The 19,283-nt window shown below is 45.3% G+C and overlaps 1 protein-coding gene across 21 annotated transcripts in view; it reads left to right on the top strand.

Annotated features, from left to right (window-relative positions):
- ASAP1 (ArfGAP with SH3 domain, ankyrin repeat and PH domain 1) overlaps positions 1-19,283 on the top strand; it is a 335,887-nt gene that overhangs the window by 189,687 nt on the left and 126,917 nt on the right. For all 21 annotated transcript variants that reach the window (XR_014057637.1, XR_014057635.1, XR_014057638.1 and 18 more), the window contains one exon: positions 11,196-11,268. Coding sequence is in view for 15 of the 21 variants with exons in the window: in XM_081504067.1 (XP_081360193.1) it covers positions 11,196-11,268 (73 nt within the window). In the remaining 6 variants the exon portion in view is untranslated. The remainder of the gene's footprint in view (positions 1-11,195; positions 11,269-19,283) is intronic.

The following is a 19,283-nucleotide window of genomic DNA, read 5'->3' as shown; positions in this document are numbered from 1 at the left end:
CCCTCTGCCTGGGACATGGTCCAGTGCTGAAATCAGGTCGGTGCCATAGGGATGGGTTTAAGGACTGGTGCAGAGGTGGGCCTGGCCGGGTTTTGTGGTCTCCTGAGTCCAGCTGGGCATCTTGATGCCCTCCACCGAGGTCATGAGTGGGTGTAGATGGGGGAGGAGGGAAGGACTACTTCTGGAGGAAGCCTTAAATATGAAGTGTGATCCTAGAGGAGTAAGTGGATCCAGCCACACGAGAAATACTTAGAAGTTCTGTCTGTGTGAGACCCAGCCGATCGGCTCTTTCCTTTCCGATCTTGCTCCTGACCCTCCCATTCCCAGCACATCAGCCAGAGTCATTTTTCCAAAGTTCAAGAGTAATTACCACCTTCTTTCTTGTAAAGCCCCAGCAGCCCCACTCTTGACTTACCTTTGCTGTCAGAATAAAAGTGAACTCTTTCCGTGGCCTCTCCTCCCCACATGATCTGGCCCCCATCCATCTCTGTATCCTCCACGTGTCCACGTGATCCGGCCACCTGGCCTCCCAGGTGCTTCTAAGCCCCAGCATCTCTGCTCTGAGGAACGTTGGTTAGCACCCTGCTGTTCCCCATCTCTCCCTCTTTGAAGAAGAGAACTGTCTGGTCTTAGCCTGGTGTCCCCACATCAAGTGTGGACATTGGCTGTTGAGAGGAGTAGGTGTTTGTGGATGGACGTGCCCAATCTCTGGATAGTCCTCTCTGTCCTTCTCACATTGCCCAGCAGGGACTAAAGTGACCTCTCCGTTGACCAGAGCCAGATTAGAAGTACCAGGTGGAGAAACTGTCCCTCTTCTTAAAATAAGCTCCTGATTCCCTCACTGACCCCAAGGATAAGCCCACCAATTCTTTTTGAGGGTTTTTCTGCCAGTCACTCTTAGTAGTGTTTTTCAGTCTCTGATATTTTAAGGTGCATCTGGAAGCTTTCACAAGCCTGTGCTTCTCCATGTGTTGTTGTGATTAGTTATTGCTCTTTAACCTGTTTTTCTCCTTGGAGGCATACATGCCAGTGATCAGTTTTAGTGCAAGTCATGCCCAGTGTCCAGAACGGCTCTTGGTGAAGTCCACGAAGGCTGCACTGCAGTCCCCCGGGTGCCCTGAAGCCACGTGGAAATCCTCTCTGTGGCTGACTCATCACCACCACACCCAGCACAGTGCTTGGTTAGCAGATGGGCCCACGTGAAGTGGTGGGGGCGGGGGGGGGGAAGCCAGGTGATGAGCTGCAGGCTGACTTCCTCCCACTTTGCTTTTATCCCCTCCCCCCCTGTAAAGAGTGACTTCAGGTTCTCAAGCTAAGCGTTGGTCTCAGTTCCTCTTTGGCTTCTTCCAAGAGCGTCCCTCAAATGAGAAAGAGAAGGTTTCGGAAGTTGTTTGTCTTGTGGCCTGGTTACCGAATCCTTGGCTGATCTTGTCTTTTAAAGTTTCCTCCGTCCTCCAGACCCACCGTGTCAGGCTGGCAGCTTGGAGAACATGAAGCTCACGAATATGGGCTCGCTGATCAGGAAGACCCGGCCGTGACCCTTGACTGCGTCTCTGACTTGTTGCAGGATCTCAGGCCATCCTGCACTTCAGTCTCCTTCTCGGTAAAATGTGGGCAACAGAGACGTCTTTATCGGTTACTGTGAGGATTAAATAAGAACACATTCCTGTTGTTTTTAGCATCCTCATCACCAGTGTTGGGAGAAGGGAGGTGAGACTGGGCCGCTATAAGCCTGAGGAAGACTTCCCTGGTGACTCAGTGGTTAAGAATCCATCTGCCCACTCAGGGGACACAGGTTCGATCCTTGGTCCGAGAAGATCCCACATGCCGAGGGGCAGCTAAGCCCGTGCCCCACAACTACTGAGCCTGTGCTCTGGAGCCTCCTTGCCACAACTACTGAAGCCCGAGCACCCTAAAGCCCGTACTCCCCAGCAAGAGAAGCCACCGCAGGGAGAAGCCCGTGCACCCCAACTGGAGAACAGCCTCCGCTCACCGCAACTAGAGAAAGTCCACGCGCAGCAGCAAAGACACAGCACAGCCAGAAATAAAGAAATAATTTTGTTAAAAAAAAAAAAGATCTCTTTAAAAGAAAAAAAGTCTCTAAGGACAGTTAGAGGCAGAGAAAGCGAGAAGGAAGCACTCCCTGTGGTGGTGTCGTGCGAGGAGGGCAGGGGCGCTTCAGGACAACTCGCTTAAGCAGGTCCCACGGAGCCAACAGAAGTCATCAAGGGCTCTGCCCTCCGAGCTCTTCACCGCAGCATCTATTTCTGGACATGGCTCTGCACGCAGGCCCTGCTTCTTCCAGGGCCCAGATATGCACCAGAGGCAAAGACTGCACTCTCGAACGAGGGCTTGAATGCTGGAATGTTGGTGATCCCGTGGAACTGGGGTTCCCCCGTGGTAACAGTGCCACATGGTGTGGGACCAGCAGGAGTGGAGCCATTAGGAGTAGAGACCCAGCTTCACAGGGCAAAGCAAGACTGGGCTTAGGTGGGGTGTTATTATATGGCTTTAAGGGTCTTAAAGGGGTCATTCCCACTTTTCTCTGTTTACTCTGCTGATCGCCACAGCAGTGCAAGAGTCAGTTTAGTGGTTCAGCGAAAAGAGTCTTGACTATGACAGTGCAAGGTTGTATAAAACACTTAGGTTTTTAAAATAAATAGCACTTGAGAAATAAATAGCATTCTGTGAGTTCCAGTGCTGTTCTGTATAGCTTTACTTTTAGATGCTTTCAGTATAGAGGCAGATTTAGCTGACTCACATTTATTAGCCCCTGCTCTGGGCCTTGCATAGTCGCCTTCCTCAAGATGTGTACACAGGAAAGGGGACTTTGGTGAGCCGCAGTTTTATGCAGTATCTTTTCTTTGGCCTGGAAAGTTGATAGATTGGTGCTGTTTTGCTGCATAGCGTAGATCCTTAGAATCAATCAGGAGGTATTGCTGAAGGTATATGGTATCACCCAACTTAACGGACATCAATTTCAGCAAACTCCAGGAGATAGAGGAGATCAGAGGAGCCTGGCAGGCTGCAGTCCCTGGGGTCGCAAAGAGTCGGACACGACTTAGTGACTGAACAACAACATTGCTTAAGGTGGTACATTGATCTTTGCTGCGTATCTGAGCTGTGAAGTGGAATCCAAACCCTTAGTCCTCAGTACCTGCAATTCTCTGCTGCCTGTGAGTCTGATTCCCTTTGGTGGAGCCATTCAGCTACAGGTAGAGTAGAGGACAGAAGTTTCTGATTGAAATCTGTATAAACAATGGAGAATCTGAATCTTAAGGACACTTTTATAGTCTAAGATAGCGCAAAGAGCTTAAAACCTTTGTGGATGACCTGTCAACTTTCCATTTTTGAGATGCATTATGCAAATCACGTTTTATTTTAGGTTGATCATTTCCCCTTGTGTAGCAGCCTCATTCAGCTTGTGTTAATCTTGAAACTAAGGAACGATAACATCTCTCCCTCTTGCTTTCATGTGAGCTGCTCTTGGCCTCCTGTGCTGCTGTGTGGCTGAACCACAGGGTGCCTCTCAGCGCCCCCGTACTTCCACTCCTCAGGTTAATAGGGGCTGTGCTTCCAGCATTTGAGGTGAATGCACAAGAAAAAAGGAGAGAGCAAGCAGGCCACGCCACTTTACATCTGGGGAAGAGTTTTAAGAAAAGGATTTCAGCAGAGATATTAGCAGTTGCAGAAGCTCTTGGGTGGATTCAAGCTTATGGGTTCCGAAAGACTGCGGATGTGACTTAGACACGAGTGGAGAGTATAGGAACAGAGTCAGAGGGCAGCAGCCCTGGATCTCATAGGGCCTGGCTGGCAGTAATGAAGACTTGGGTTTTACTCTTGGTTCAGTTCAGTCGCTCAGTCGTGTCTGACTCTCTGCAACCCCATGGACTGCAGCACACCAGGCTTCCCTGTCCTTCACCAACTCCCGGAGCTTGCTCAAACTCATGTCCTTTGAGTCAGTGATGCCATCCAACCATCTCATCTTCTCTTGTCCTCTTCTCCTTCTGCCTTCAATCTTTCCCCACATCAGGGTCTTTTCCAGTGAGTCAGTTCTTCACATCAGGTGGCCAAAGGATTGGAGCAGTGGATTCATCCTTTCTTCCTTCCATGTGTATTTTCCTTTCATTCAACAGAGCAAGTTCTTAACTCAGCATCTTCTGTGCAAAGAAAGAAACAAATACAAGTGTTATTATTGGAGCACTTTCAGTTGACGAGTAGGGAAAGAGACAGGTACTAAACCCCTAAAATTCAAGGTAAAGGATAGTATAATGTGGGAAGTGTGGCCAAAATCCCAGGGTAGGGAGGATTCATACTTCATGAATAACTTCCTTCATGTCTTATCTAACTCAGTCCCACACGTCCCACTGGTCCTAGTGAAGGGTTTTGTTGTTGTTCTGTTGTGGCAAGTAGAAGGGGGGGGGATGTGCAGCTGGGGAAGCAGGGGCAGAGGCAGTGCCTGGCCTAGAGGAGGGACCACTGTGTGCCAGCCATAGCTAATGGATGAACAAGTGAGCGAGTGACATAAAAACCCAGGATTGATCCTCAGAACAGAGACTCAGTTGCATTAACCTGAGACTGTCAACCAGACGCCTGGGTGAACCCTCACCTGAAGAGCTTAGGGAGGAGAGTTCCAGGCAGACAGATCAGCCGGTGCAAATGCCCTGAGTGGGGCAAAGAGGCGTGGCTGGATTCCTGTGCATCTCCAAGAGCATCTGTTGTGTGAGCTCTGCTGTGACCTAGGGATGCCGCTCGGCCCGGAGGGGCACGAGAGATTCTGTGTCCTCCTCCGAATGGCCTCTTGGTTCTTAAAGAATTTTGTTGTTGTTGTTCTCATGTGCAGTTTGTATAATCTTTCTGAATCCTTGGGTTCCTGGCTTCTGTTGGTTTGATCTCTCCAGCAGGCTCTCTCTCATTTGCAACAGCCTGTACCTTCTCTGTGTGTTCAGATGCCCCAGCTCTTTTATGAGGAAATGACATGGTCACTCTCCCTTCTGGCTCCTTGAGTCACAGAGCCCTTCATCGTCACACTGGCTTACTTTCTGGACCCATACCTGGTCCGTGTTACAGTTACACACGTGCATTCTAGGGTATGGGGTCTTGTGACAGATAACTAATATATTGACTTGGCTGGGAGGCCACATGTGAGCCTCCATCACTGTTTCATTCTCAGCGAGTTTATGAGAATTAATTAAACATCTCCCTCCTCCCGGAAAGGCAGTGAGTGGGGTTGCTCAGCAAGGTGAAGAAGGAAGCATCTGGGCTTTGAACCAAAATCGGGCCAGCATCATCTCCCTTTGATTTCCCTATTAAGCCAGTTGCACAGAAGAGCTTTTACCTTGTGGTGATTATGGGACAAATGCATCTATTGAAATGCATTTCTGAAATTACCTTCCTGAATAGGACTATTAAAATAATAAAGCAGAAGCACTCCTTTTTTCCCCCCAACTGAGTAAAAATTCTTTTCATTGAAGAAACCACTTTGCTAGTGGGAGTGCTTGTTTCAGAAACGCTGTGCTGTCACCGCTCCAAGCGTTTCAGAAATTTCTCTCTTGGAAGCACCTCCAAAGGTGAGGGTAATGATGCTAGCAGTTTTTGAGCACCTGCTCATGCAAGGCTTTGTGCCAGCCACATCCAGGTACTTTAATCTATTTAACATTCAGCATCCCTAGAGGGTGAGAGGTATGATTGATGTCTTCCCAGGCATGTCTGTAAGAAATTCTGTGCGGTTATTTGTTATCCACTGTTTGCTTTCTCTGTAAGTATATGCATAAGACTTAGCATCAAAGACTTGTGCTTTATTTTCAAAAATCACATCTAACTAAAATAAGACACATTTTTTCCCACTTGAGTATATTGAAAAGAAGGTGCCCTGGACTTAGAAAATAATTCTGAAAGAGAAAATCTTAATGAGTGTTAACAGTTGTATTGGCATTGCTCATTTAATGTAGGTGTACTGTATTCCAATAAAATGTTTTTAACAGTTGCCAGAATAACTATCTTAATTAAGATACAGAACTAACTGAAAATGTGTAAGCTCTGTCTGTCCTTTTAAACCATTACTCAAGGTACTGTGTGGTCATGTTACTTATACATATATGTGTGACACACATATATACACACACAAACACATACATACACTCACATGTTTAACACATACATACCTTTAGACCTCAGCTGTTTAGAACCGTCGGGGGAAGAATTGCAGAGGGCCATGTGTTCTCAATTCAAAACTCTATTCGGCCATTTTCAAGGCCAGCCTTGCATTGCGTATGTTGCTATTTGGGGAGCTGAGAATAATGAGGGGTTCATTGATTCATTATTAGTAATTTTGTTTCATAAGCATTTTTGAGCTTCCGCTCAGCTGGGCGCCGGAACTGGGAATTCAGCCATGAAGAGGTTCCACGGGGCCCACGTCCATAGGGCTTTCCTTCTCCCGGTGGAGGGAGAGAAGTTCCATACAGGTCACAACCAGGATCGTTTCAGGGATGTGTAGAGCTGTTGAGTATCTAGTGTGAAGTGTGTGAGAGAGTGAATGGTGGGGGAGAGCGGATATGCTGCTTTAGGTTGATCATAGAAGGTCTCCTGGAGGAAGGAGGGTTTTTTTTGTTGTTGTTGTTTTTAATTTGGCTGTGCCAGGTCTTAGCTGGGGCATGTGACATCTAGTTCCTTGACCAGTGATGGAACCCAGTCCCCTGCATAGGGAGCGTGCAGTCTTAGCTGCTGGACCACCAGGGAGGTCCCAGGAGGGGGCTGTTAACCTGAGGCCTGGGTAAACAGAACCCTCACCTGAAGAGCTTAGGGAGGAGAGTTCCAGAGAGACAGATCAGCCAGTGCAAATGCCCTGAGTGGAGGGGAACAGGCGTGGCTGGATTCCTGTGCATCTCCATGAACATCTGTTGTTTGCACTCTCTCATGACCCACGGATGCCGCTCGGCCCAGAGGGGTACGAAAGGCTCCATGTCCTACCCTGAATGGCCTCTTGATTCTTAAAGAATTCTTTTTCATTCTCACGTCCAGTTTGTGGAATGTTTCTGAACCCTCAGGTTGCTTGCTTCTGTGGTATGGTTTTTCCATCAGGCTCTCACTAGTTTGCAGCAGCCTATACCTTCTCTGTGTGTTCAGATGCCCACACTTGTTAGGACTGCACATGAAATAAGCTGTCTCCATATAAAGATGAGAAGTACTTTCAAGGTTAACACCCCTGTTCTTCAGTAATGCAGAGAAGACAGAGTTGCTATATTGCGGAATTCTTAGATGGGGAAGGTGTTATTGCATTATTAGAGATCAGCCTGTTCTCCTGGATTCCTGTCTTAGTTTATTCATCCTTCTCCCCTCTCCCTCTCTCACAAACACATACACTTTTTTGAGTTGTTCACCTTCAGATGCATACTTGAAATGCAGGCACATATTTTCACATACTTTTAATGGGTTGAGAGAGGGGATAGTTATGAAGCCCATTCATCCACCACTTTTCTCTCCGCTTTATTTAGTTTTACACACAGGACATTTTAGGCGAAAGATGTCACTGCCGAGTGTTGCTCATCTGGCGGTTAAGGGGATGGCGCTCTCTAGCACATTTAGACATGTGTTATTTCTGGAGGGAGCCTTATTTGAAGGACAGCGTTCCCTGGCTCTCTTCAACACGGAGCTCTTAAAAGTGCATTTTACCCAGCTGCCTTTTGCTGGTGGCCAAATAGAGTGTAAAAAGAGAAGTGTCACCCAGATGTAATGGTGGCTGTGGATGTCATTAATAACCTTTAAAAGTAAGTACGTGAACTTTACATCCTGTTAGTTTATAGACAGGTTGGTAAGAATCCAACATAAATTTCTGAGACTTTCCCTCCTGTAGAAAGGAAGCAGATAACTGGCCTCATAAAATGTTACGGCTGAAATCTTCCCCAGCTCTTTGCTTATTGGGAGTCATTAACTCTGTGCGTGGACATTAAAGTCCACTCATTAATTTCTGTATGAGTAGAATCATTCTTCAGTGGTTATCACTCCCCAAAGCTAAGCCAATAGCTTATTTTCTTCCAGAAAGAGATCTTTTATTCTTTCTAAAAAGTTATTCAAAAATCATTACATCCAGGGGAAACACAAGCATGCCATCTACAATGGGTTTTTAGGTGGCTTGTTTGAAAAAGCATCAGCTGGTTTTTCTCTTACCTGATATGTGACACCTGGCAAGCTGTTTGACTTCTCCAAAATAAAGCAGGAGTTTTCACCAGGAAAAAAAGATGGCAGTAATAATGTATATAAGGGCTTCCCTGGTGGCTCAGTGGTAAAGAATCTGCCTGCAGTGCAGTAGCCACAGGAGACTTGGGTTCTATCCTTGGGTCAGGAAGAGCCCCTGGAGGACGGCTTGGCATCCCACTCCAGTATTCTTGCCTGAAAATCCCATAGTTGGAGGAGCCTGGTGGGCTACAGTCCTGAGGGTTGCAGAGTCAGACGTGACTGAAGCAACCTAGCACGCATGCTCAATATGTATATAAAAAATAAGTGGTGGCTGTTACTAGAATTATTTTTTAAAATATCCTTACCACAAAGCAGTTCATCAAAGGATAAACCCTTTGGATCCCACCTCTTAAAATGAGTGCTTATTTGCACTTATTTTCGTTACTGTCTTCCTCTCCCACTCTACCAGCAACCTAACTATCTTAACTCAGATTTGCCTCTGCAAGCTGGTGGACATTCCCCGCTCAAGACGAGACTCCTTTCAGTTTCAGTTCCTCAGGGATATCATTGGAACGCAGAACTGGTTAGTGATTAGGGGGTGGCGTTTTACTGTGAAGACCTCGATTCAAACCCCTACTCTACCACCTGGGCAAGTTGTACTTTCTAAGCCTCTGTTTACTCATCTATCTATAATGAATCCAGTACCAGCACTTCAGAGGGTTTTTGTAAGAATTGAGTGGAATAATTTGTGTAAACCTCAGCTCCCTGTGTGACTAAACATTTATTAAAATGTTAGTTATCTTCCCTCTTTAAAGTACAAATCTCAGATCTTTGAAATAACTCAAACTTCGTCTCTTCTCTGCAACTATGTTGTAAAACACGGTTTCTTAAGTGTGATGTGCGGTGTCCCTGGTATTAGATGAGATGATTCGAGGTAGTAAATAGGTAAGCATTTTGTGTAGTTAGAGGTACTACGTCATTTTTAGGGTATCTTCTATTAATGGTGAGTGATCCAGCTCTTTACAGTGTCCGTTTATTTTTTTGAAAAGAAAATGTGAATGGGGAAAAAAAGGGAATGGACCTAAAGAAAAACACTGATTTAAAAAGAGTACAAAAAAAGGGAGTACAGGTGGGATGTGGTTGTGACAAAGTTGTGGAGGTGGGAAGTAAGTGATGGGTGTGACAGAAATAGCCTTTGACCTGCAGTCTGATTTTTATCCCAGCATCCTGTTAGATTTGGGATTCAAGAGCCATTCGTGTGAAATGTGACCTTTAGCACTTTCTGACTCTGACTTTGGGCAAGTTAATATTTTCCTCCCTTCTTACAAATATTTATTGATGGCCTATCACATTTCCTTATCTGAAAAATACAGATGCTGCTTTTTTTGTTGTTGAAGATGCTTCGCAGAGAGTCTTATCTGTTGGATATGTCTTCTCTACCGAGCTTACATCTGGTGTAGTAAGTGCTCAGTAAACTTTAGTTCTTGTGTTATTTAGGACTCGTGGTTGCAAGTGACAGTCTCAACTTCAGCTGGCTGAGGACTAAAGGGAACTTACTGTCTCATGTCCTCAGTCTGCAGGAAGGTTAGCGGTGACATAGCCTTGAGGACAGCTGGACGCAAGGACTGCCTCCTCCACCACTTGTTTCTGGTGCCTTGTCTCTGTTAGCATCATCCTGTCTGGCCAGATTCTTCCACCACAAAAGCTGTGGTGGCCCCCAGGGTTGCATCATCAGAAAGGGGCTGAATGTTATGATCCCTGTTCTCAAGCCCGGAAATCGTAGGCAGGACTGAGCTCGGCATACACCCTCTTCACCCAGGGAGCAGGAGCCAGTAGAATGCAGCAGTGCCCCTTGAACCCCACGTTCAGGGCGGCAGGAAAACCCGTTTTGCAAAAGGGGAATAGTAGGTGCCTGCTGCCTCACTTTGCACCTTCCTGCAGTGAGGAAGGTCTTACCTTCTGTGGGCCTCAGTTCACTCATCTGGTGTCTTGAGGTTTAGCTGATGTAATAGACGTGAGTGCACATTTAAAGTTCTTAAACTTTATCGTACGAGTTTATGATGATGGCTGCTGTTGCTCCTGCCCTCCACATCTTCACATAAACATCCAGGGGTTCTCAGCCTGTGGATGGATCCTAGACCCTTGGGAGAGCAGAGAGGGGCTTGACGTTGTTCTAAGAACTTTAAGTCAGCATGCCATGAGTGTTATCTTATACTGACTTCTTTTAAAGTGTAATACACACATAGAAAAGAGTACACATCCCACGTGCGCCGTGTGATGAATTTTCAAATGAAACACAATTGTGAATCCAACCCTTGGGTTAAGAATCAGGAGTGACAGTCCCCCAGTATACCCCACCCGCACCCCCTTCGTAACACAGGTAGATGGCTGGAGATGTGTTGATTCATCACCTAAGAAATCATGTGTAAGCATTACCAGCATCATGGTAGCATTTTCTGTGTTGTGATTTTTAAAAAGTGGAATTTTTGAAGTATCAGCATTATGTAGTCAAAAAATTTTTTAACACTGAAAGTAATCCTCAAGTTTAAAAGTTTGAGAAGTGCTTCGGGGCCGCTCTTATTTATTACACCCCCTTAAATGTTTTCTTCCTGGCTGAAGTTACCGTTTGACGATGTGCTTTGTCCACTGGGAACATGTCACATGTTTGCCTTTCTCCCTTCCCAGGTTATAAGCTCTCCAAATGAAGGAATCAAACCTTAAGATTCATTACGTATCTTCTTTTTTCCTTCCTGCGCATAACTTAGCACAGTTACTGACTGACTACCAAGTTATCCATTTTACACAGTGTTGAGCCTTGTGGAATAACTGCATTTATCTCAAAACTACTCAAATCCTGGGCAAATCATGTCTCTGAAATGGTTCACTGTTAGATAAATGTGCCAGTTTGCTGTTGCTGCAGTGATTAGCACAACACACGCAGTTACAAGTGAGTTTTTCTTTCTCTTTCATTTTTTAAACTAAGTTTTCCAACATTTTCTCTCCCTGTTTTTCTCTTTTAGGCTCTAGACCAAGATAGAACAGCCTTACAGAAAGTTAAGAAGTCTGTAAAAGCAATATATAATTCCGGTCAAGGTAAGTTACTTATAAACACAGACAGCACCAATTATATGTGTTTATATATATAGTCTTGGACTTTCCTGATGGCGCAGACGGTAAAGAATCTACCTGCAATGCAGAAGACCCGAGTTTTTCTGTCGTTAGGTGCTAAGTTTATGAAAGTCTTGCTGCAAATGGAAAACCAAGTAAGTCAAAGAAATTCAGTTCTTCTGTCTCTTCTGTCAGTTCAAGCCTGTTATTGCTTTCCAAGAAAAAAGAAGAAAAAACATTTATTGCAGTGCTAAGTTGCTTCAGTCATGTCCGACTCTTTGCAACCCTATGGACTGTAGCCCGCCAGGCTCCTCTGTCCATGGGATTCTCCAGACAGGGATATTGCAGTGGGTTGCCATGCCCTCCCCCAGGGATCCTCCTGATCCAGGAATAGAACCCATGTCTCTTATGTCTACTGCATTGGCAGGTGGGTTCTTTACCATTAGCACTACCTGAGAAGCCCATTAATTGCAGTAGATTTTATTATACATTGAAAAACTTAGTAAAGTTATAGGTAATATTGCCACAAGTGACTTGTCAAATCTCTTTGTGTGGTTGGTCAGGCTGTAATTCAGTGGCCTCAGTTAAACGAAAATCTTTTCCATCTAAAGCATACTTGTACACATTTGGAAATCAGTATTGGTGACGGGGTTCCCAGGTGGCTTAGTGGTAAAGAATCCGCCTACAATGCAGGAGACTCAGGTTCAACCCCTGGGTCGGGAAGATCCCGTGGAAAAGGAAATGGCAACCCCCTCCAGTATTCTTGCCTGGGAAATCCCATGGGCAGAGGAGCCTGGTGGGCTACACAATCCATGGGGTCACAGAGTCAGACACGAATTAGTGACTGAACACCACCACTGACTGGTGGCAGACGTGCAGTGAAAGTTAGAGGGGATGCGGGGTACAAGGCTAAGTGGACACCTGGACACAACCTGCCAACTCAAGTCTTTGCTTGTGGCTCAGGGCAGGCCAGGTAACCTGTGTCAGCAAATGGGCTTCCCTTGTGGCTCAGCTGGTAAAGAATCCGCCTGCAATGCAGGAGACCTGGGTTCAATCCCTGGCTTGGGAAGATTCCCTGGAGAAAGGAAAGGCTACCTACTCCAGTATTCTGGCCTGGAGAATTCCATGGACTCAGTCCATGGGGTCCCAAAGAGTTGGACACGGCTGAGCGACTTTCACTTTTTTATGGGCTTCCCTTGTAGCTTAGTCGGTAAAGAATCTGCCTGCAGTGCAGGAGACCCGGGTTCGATCCCTGGGTTGGGAAGATTTCCTGGAGAAGGGAAAGGCTACCCACTCCAGTATCCTTGCCTGTAAAATCTTATGGACAGGGGAGCCTGGTGGGCTGCAGTCCATGGGGTCGCAAAGAGTCAGGCAGGACTGAGCGACTAACACTTACTTACTTTATTTACTTGGTCAGAGACTTTGTCATCTTGTAGAGAAAAGTATGTTGTCAGTGGATAAGAAGAAACAAACCGAATGAAGATAAACAGTAGGTGTCCACATGAAACAGTAGGTTCCAGCGCCCCAGGGGGAGAGAGGCTTGGAAACATAAAAGGAGTTTCCAGGTCTGTGACTCATCTAATCTTTTGTTATTGTTATTGCACTAATTAGCTAGTAATCAGCTAGGTCTTGTCTCTAAGGAAGTCAGTTGTCTGTAACAGAAGAGAACCCCTGGCAGGGGAAGGCAGCAGGGTGTATACACAGGGCAGGGCTCTGAGGTCGGATGGGGGTGAGTTTGCATCCTTGCTCTAACCCTAACCGGCCTCATGACCTCCAGGTGCTTCACTTTTTGAACCTCCGTCATCTTCTCTGTGAAGCGGGGATGGTGCTATTACAGAACTGTTGAAGGGATTTGAGTAGTTCACATCTGTAAAAGGTCTACCACTTCCTGGGAGTTTGGTTAAGTATGATATGTTCATATTTTATTCGTTTTATATTTTATTTAAATTTATGCTCCCTATTTTGGTAAAATCATTGGGGCTGAAAGGAATGTGGAACCAGGCAAAGCTCAGCCCTCAGGTACTTCCTGGTCTTCCTCACCTTACTCCTAACCTTATCAGAGCTGAGAATCAGTCACTTGTCACCTTTAAAGCACCAAGCCTAGGGCACTCTATAATCCTAATTAACAGATTTTGTACCCTGGTTCCTTGAGACCCATCTCTAATTTCTTTATGTCCAATAAAACGCTAACTTCTAATTAAAGTAGATAAATGATATGTGTCTAATTATCTAGTGACCAAATGGTACCTTAAGTCTTGGCCTAGATTATACACATAATTTGTAACTTCTCTCTTAAGCTTCTTTTTGATGAACTCCCATGAGGTGGTAGGCCCTTTACAGATGTTAGCTCTTTGGTGGAGGGTGGGATAAATAACTAGGAGGTTGCCCCGGGGGCTTCTGAGGCGCTGGCATTGCTCTGTTTCTTGATTTAGAGTGTATTTTTGGGTTGGCCGATAAGGTCATTTGGGTTTTTCTATGAGAAACTATGGGTTGGTCGATCGAATCCATAGTTAAGTCTACTTTTTGATAATTCATGAAATGCTCACCTAGGATGTATGTACTGTTCTACATGTATGTGTGTGTATTATGCTTTATATACAAGTAGGTTCATTGAAGCATTGACTATGATTTGATAAGACAGAAAATAAATGGAGGTTTGTTAAACAATAGCATATCTATTGAGTATATGATGGAATATGAGACAGACTTTATAAAAAACAATCTTAGGTGTAACGTAGATCTAAGTTTGAATTGTAGTTTTATCCCTGCTTGTCAACGTCAAGTAAATCATTTAACTTCCATGAGTTTTAAATTACCTCACCATAAAATGAGAAAATAACATCTAATTTACAGAGTCTTGTACGGACAAAAGGAGGGAATATTTAAGGTCCCTAACATATCGCCTGCCATATAGTACCTGGCTAACACACAATAGGTGAGGAAAAATGACAGGTATGTCAATAGCGTGGGTGACTTCTCTATATTAATTCAGCCTTTCTACAAGTAATGTGGAACCAGTCTGACTGTATAACGAATGTAATGAGCCGTTGCCTGCCTCAGGAATGCATGTCAGTTCTCTGTAATGTTAACTGCTTACGCTGTGGCTCATATAGAGAGACTTCTGATTTACATCTCTGAGGTGCTTGCCATGTCAGTTCTGTGCTGGGGGCTCCATGCGACTCTTTCCTTTCCAAGAGTCCTTACTCAAGACACATCACCTCGTTTTGCACAACGACCGTGCCATTCAGCAGCTCACACAGCAGCTCTTGTGCTTGGTCCCAGCCGTCCTGCGCGTGGCAGTGGGAGAGATTGTCCTGCGTGTGTGGGGTGAGTGCAGAGTCTGGTTGCCACTTCTGCTGCCCAGTGATGCTCTCCTGTGGGAGGGAGCACAGCTCCCTGAGCTTTGAGTCCTGTCCCTGGATTCAGGGCTTTCATGTGTCCTCGGCCCTAGTTTGCCCTGGCTAATAGAAGAGTGCCCAGTCACACAGAACGTTTTCAGTTTAAATTAAAATGCAGTTTAACTCAAGCCCTCAATCTCAGTAGCCGCATTGAGTCCTCAGTAGTCACGTGGGACAAGCAGCTACAATGTTAGATGGTGCGGAGACAAGACACCTCCGTCATCCCCGGAAGAACATACCTCACACTGCATGGTAACTGTCGGTCAGTCTTTCAAGCATTAGACCAGTGAGTGTCAATCCTGCCTTTTCATTAAAATCGTCTGAAGAAGGATTTCCCCTAGTGGCTCAGTGGTAAAGACTCCACCTGCCAATACAGGAGACACAGGTTCCATCTCTGGTCTGAGCAGATCCACATGCCACAGAGCAACTAAGTCCATGCACCACAATGCTGAGTCCACGTGCTGCAACTACTGAATTCCCGTGTCCTAGAGCCCACGCTCCGCAACAAGAGAAGCTGGCACTTTGCAAGTAGACCACGCTTGCCAAGACTGGAGAAAGCCCTTGGTGCAGCACCGAAGACCCAGCGCAGCCAAAAATAAATAATTTTTTAAAAGATCACCTGAACAACTCTTTTAAAACACGAAAGCAGAGATTCCCGAAGGTCCACCCTCCAAGAGTTGTTCCACAGTAGGGGTCTGGTATTGGGATTACACCAGTATTACTCCCCAGATGATTCTAAGTGCAACTAGAATTGAGAACTGCATTGATGGCCTGGGAACTCCTTGTTCACGGGCTGGTATTGTGTCTTTCATCTTTGTATTTTGTGAATTTGCCAACATAGTTGATTAGCTTATCAAATATTTATTGGGCCTCTATTATATGCTGCTGTTTTGGATGTTGTGTATATTAGACAAATCAGACAGATTCTCTGCCTTGATGATAATTTGACAGTCCAGTGGGAGAGAGAGAGATGTTAATATCAGATCATCAAGCTGGAAAGTACTTAGAAGCAGGCAAGTACTAAAGGAAAACTTGCAGGATACAAAAAGGAAACCTGATGTCATTTGAAGAGGGTGCTTGGGGAGTACCTCTGGAGGACTTGGCATACACTGGGTGCTCATGCCATACTGAGTGAAGCCCATCAAGCCTTTGAGGTAGGTCTCCTGTTATCTCCGTTTTAGAGATGATGGAGCTGAAGTGTGAAGGGCCACACCGTCTTGTCCAGGAGGCCACAACTGGCAAGGACTGGGAGGGGAGCCTAGCTGACTCCAGCTTGACTGTTTGCAGCTACTATATGCGTGTCCTCGACCTGACACTTGGCAGGGGCTCAACAAGCACGGGATGAATCGCTGCTTATCAGCCGGATGGATCCCCAGGAAACGCTCTGTCGGTGGCCATTAAATATTCACTGATCGTGAATATTCATGAATGAATCCATCAAATGTAACCTCACAGCAGTGTAACCCATGGGGTGACTTTGGTGCCTCTCAGATAGGGGCCACAATAGCAGTTATCATCATCCCTGTGGCCTGGAAATGTGGGGATAAACTCAGATCACCCACTGCAGGGACCTGATAGGGTTTCTGCAGTCACCAATGATTACAGCATATTTAGGTTTTTTTGTCAGCTTGTGTGGGCAGCCCTGTGACATTTAATTGTTAAAAAACAGCGAGATGAGTAAAACAGTGATGTTGCACATCTTCCCATGAGCCATACTCAGTGGAATCCAGGCCATTCCTGTCCAAGGGCTTCTGGTCTCTTCCAGAGAAGCCACAAGAGGCTGAACCCTGGTGTCTGTTTCCCAGTGTGTTTTCATAATTTTCTTGGTTTCTCACAGTGCTTAAGTGACACAAAACCCATCTGATGTCCTTTGGAACTTCAAGAAGCATTTCTGTATTTCTGGTTTGAAAATTAATAATCACCCACCTCCCCAAAACGATTTGAAACATGGTTGAGAATGGTGAAAGGACTTACTCTAAGAGGGTATCTATTATTTTTTGTATGTAAGCTTTATCAGTATTAATTATAAATTAATAGACCTTTTATTGGAAAAGCAGATTATCTCCCTCTAAGTTTAGCTTGAAATGGCTTTAGGAATTTGTCTCTCTCTCTCTTACTTGTCCCTGCTGTATACGAGGAGATTTTAAAACACAAAAAACTGAATTCTGCAAACTACTTGGATCAAGGGGAAAATTTCCAAGCCATTCAATTCTTCTATGTTGTTTATAAGTTTTGACGTCTTAACAGTGTTGATCTGTGAAATACGTCGTCATTTAGAAAGTTTTACCTGGTGAATGTGTTCTTTCCCTCTCTCTCCCACTCAGTTCAGTTCAGTTCAGGTCAGTCGCTCAGTCGTGTCCGACTCTTTGCGACCCCATGAATCACAGCACGCCAGGCCTCCCTGTCCATCGCCAACTCCCGGAGTCTACCCTAACCCATGTCCATCGAGTCAGTGATGCCATCCAACCATCTCATCCTCTGTCGTCCCCTTCTCCTCCTGCCCCCAATCCTACCCAGCATTAGGGTCTTTTCCAATGAGTCAACTCTTCACATGAGGTGGGCAAAGTATTGGAGTTTCAGCTTCAACATCAGTCCTTCCAATGAACACCCAGGATTGATCTCCTTTAGGATGGATTGATTGGATCTCCTTGCAGTCCAAGGGACTCTCAAGAGTCTTCCCCAACACCACAGTTCAAAAGCATCAATTCTGCGGCGCTCAGCTTTCTTCACTGTCCAACTCTCACATCCATACGTGACCACTGGAAAAATCATAGCCTTGACTAGACGGACTTTTGTTGGCAAAGTAATGTCTCTGCTTTTAAATATGCTATCTAGGTTGGCCATAACCTTCCTTCCAAGGAGTAAGCGTCTTTTAATTTCATGGCTGCAATCACCATCAACAGTGATTTTGGAGCCCAAAAAAATAAAGTCTGACACTGTTTCCACTGTTTCCCCATCTATTTCCCATGAAGTGATGGGACCAGATGTCATGATCTTAGTTTTCTGAACATTGAGCTTTAAGCCAACTTTTTCACTCTCCTCTTTCACTTTCATCAAGAGGCTCTTTAGTTCTTCTTCACTTTCTGCCATAAGGGTGGTGTCATCCACATATCTGAGGTTATTGATATTTCTCCCGGCAATCTTGATTCCAACTTGTGTTTCTTCCAGCCCAGCGTTTCTCATGATGTACTCTGCATATAAGTTAAATAAGCAGGGTGACAATATACAGCCTTGACGTACTCCTTTTCCTATTTGGAACCAGTCTGTTGTTCCATGTCCAGTTCTAACTGTTGCTTCCTGACCTGCATACAGGTTTCTCAAGAGACAGGTCAGATGGTCTGGTATTCCCATCTCTTGAATTTTCCACAGTTTGTGGTGATCCACACAGTCAAAGGCTTTGGCATAGTCAATAAAGCAGAAATAGATGTTTTTCTGGAACTCTCTTGCTTTTTTGATGATTCTTCTGATATTGGCAGTTTGATCTCTGGTTCCTCTGCCTTTTCTAAAACCAGCTTGAACATCTGGAAGTTCACGGTTCACGTATTGCTGAAGCCTGCCTTGGAGAATTTTGAGCATTACTTTACTAGCATGTGAGATGATTGCAACTGTGCGGTAGTTTGAGCATTCTTTGGCATTGCCTTTCTTTGGGATTGGAACGAAAACTGACCTTTGCCAGTCCTCTGGCCACTGTTGAGTTTTCCAAATTTGCTGACATATCGAGTGCAACACTTTCACAGCATCATCTTTCAGGATTTGAAATAGCTCAACTGGAATTCCATCACCTCCACTAGCTTTGTTCATAGTGATGCCCACTTGATATATGTTTAAAACAGCAAGTATTTTCTTGAACATCGTAGAGGTTTTGAAGGATGTTGCAGTTCTTTGGGGTTTTTTTCCTTTCAAAAGATAGTCTGATTCTCTTTGCCTTGAACATATGCCAGACTTAGAACTCTCCTCTAATGAAGAGAGTGTAATAGGAGTGATGCCATGTGATTTCCAAGGCTAGTTCATAAAAGAGACGGCTTCCACCTAGGTCCCCCACCTCTTCTTTTGTTCTGGAGGAGACCAGCCACCATGTTGTGAGGACGCTCAAGCAGCCCTGAGGCTTTTTTTCCCCACCAAAAAGTGCCACTGAAGCGCATTTTTAGCCCTGAACCTTCAGGGGACCGCAGCTCTGACCGACATCCTGCTCTTGGTCTTTGAGTGCGACCTGAGGTCAGAAGAGTTGCAGTGGGGCTGACAGTCACAGGATTTCTGCCCCTGCGAGCACCGGCATGTGTGTGCACGTGTGGGTCCAGTGTAAGTCCGTGTTTGTCTCTAGAGAAAGAAGAGCTTACTACATCTCAGTGCTGCTGCAGAAGAAAGTGGTACACACTGTACTTCTATAAAAGGGAAGAGTCATGTGGCTCACTGTGAGCGTGGGTGTACCAAACTTGTTTTTCCATCACATGACTTAATTGAGGTGAATTGGTTCTTTTTTTTTTTTTTTTTGAACAGATGTGTTATTTAAACACACGCACATGTACACTTCTCCTTGGCAGGAAAAACCCAGGATATTCCTGCTACTAGGTCTTTTTCTGTGATTAAAAAATAATGAATCAC

Source organism: Giraffa tippelskirchi, chromosome 6, assembly GCF_054371585.1.
Source record: "Giraffa tippelskirchi isolate mGirTip1 chromosome 6, T2T-mGirTip1v1.2.pri, whole genome shotgun sequence".
In the NCBI taxonomy this organism is placed as follows: Eukaryota; Metazoa; Chordata; class Mammalia; order Artiodactyla; family Giraffidae; genus Giraffa; species Giraffa tippelskirchi.
Note: the sequence above shows the minus strand (reverse complement) of the source record. Positions and strands in the feature narration are given on the sequence as shown.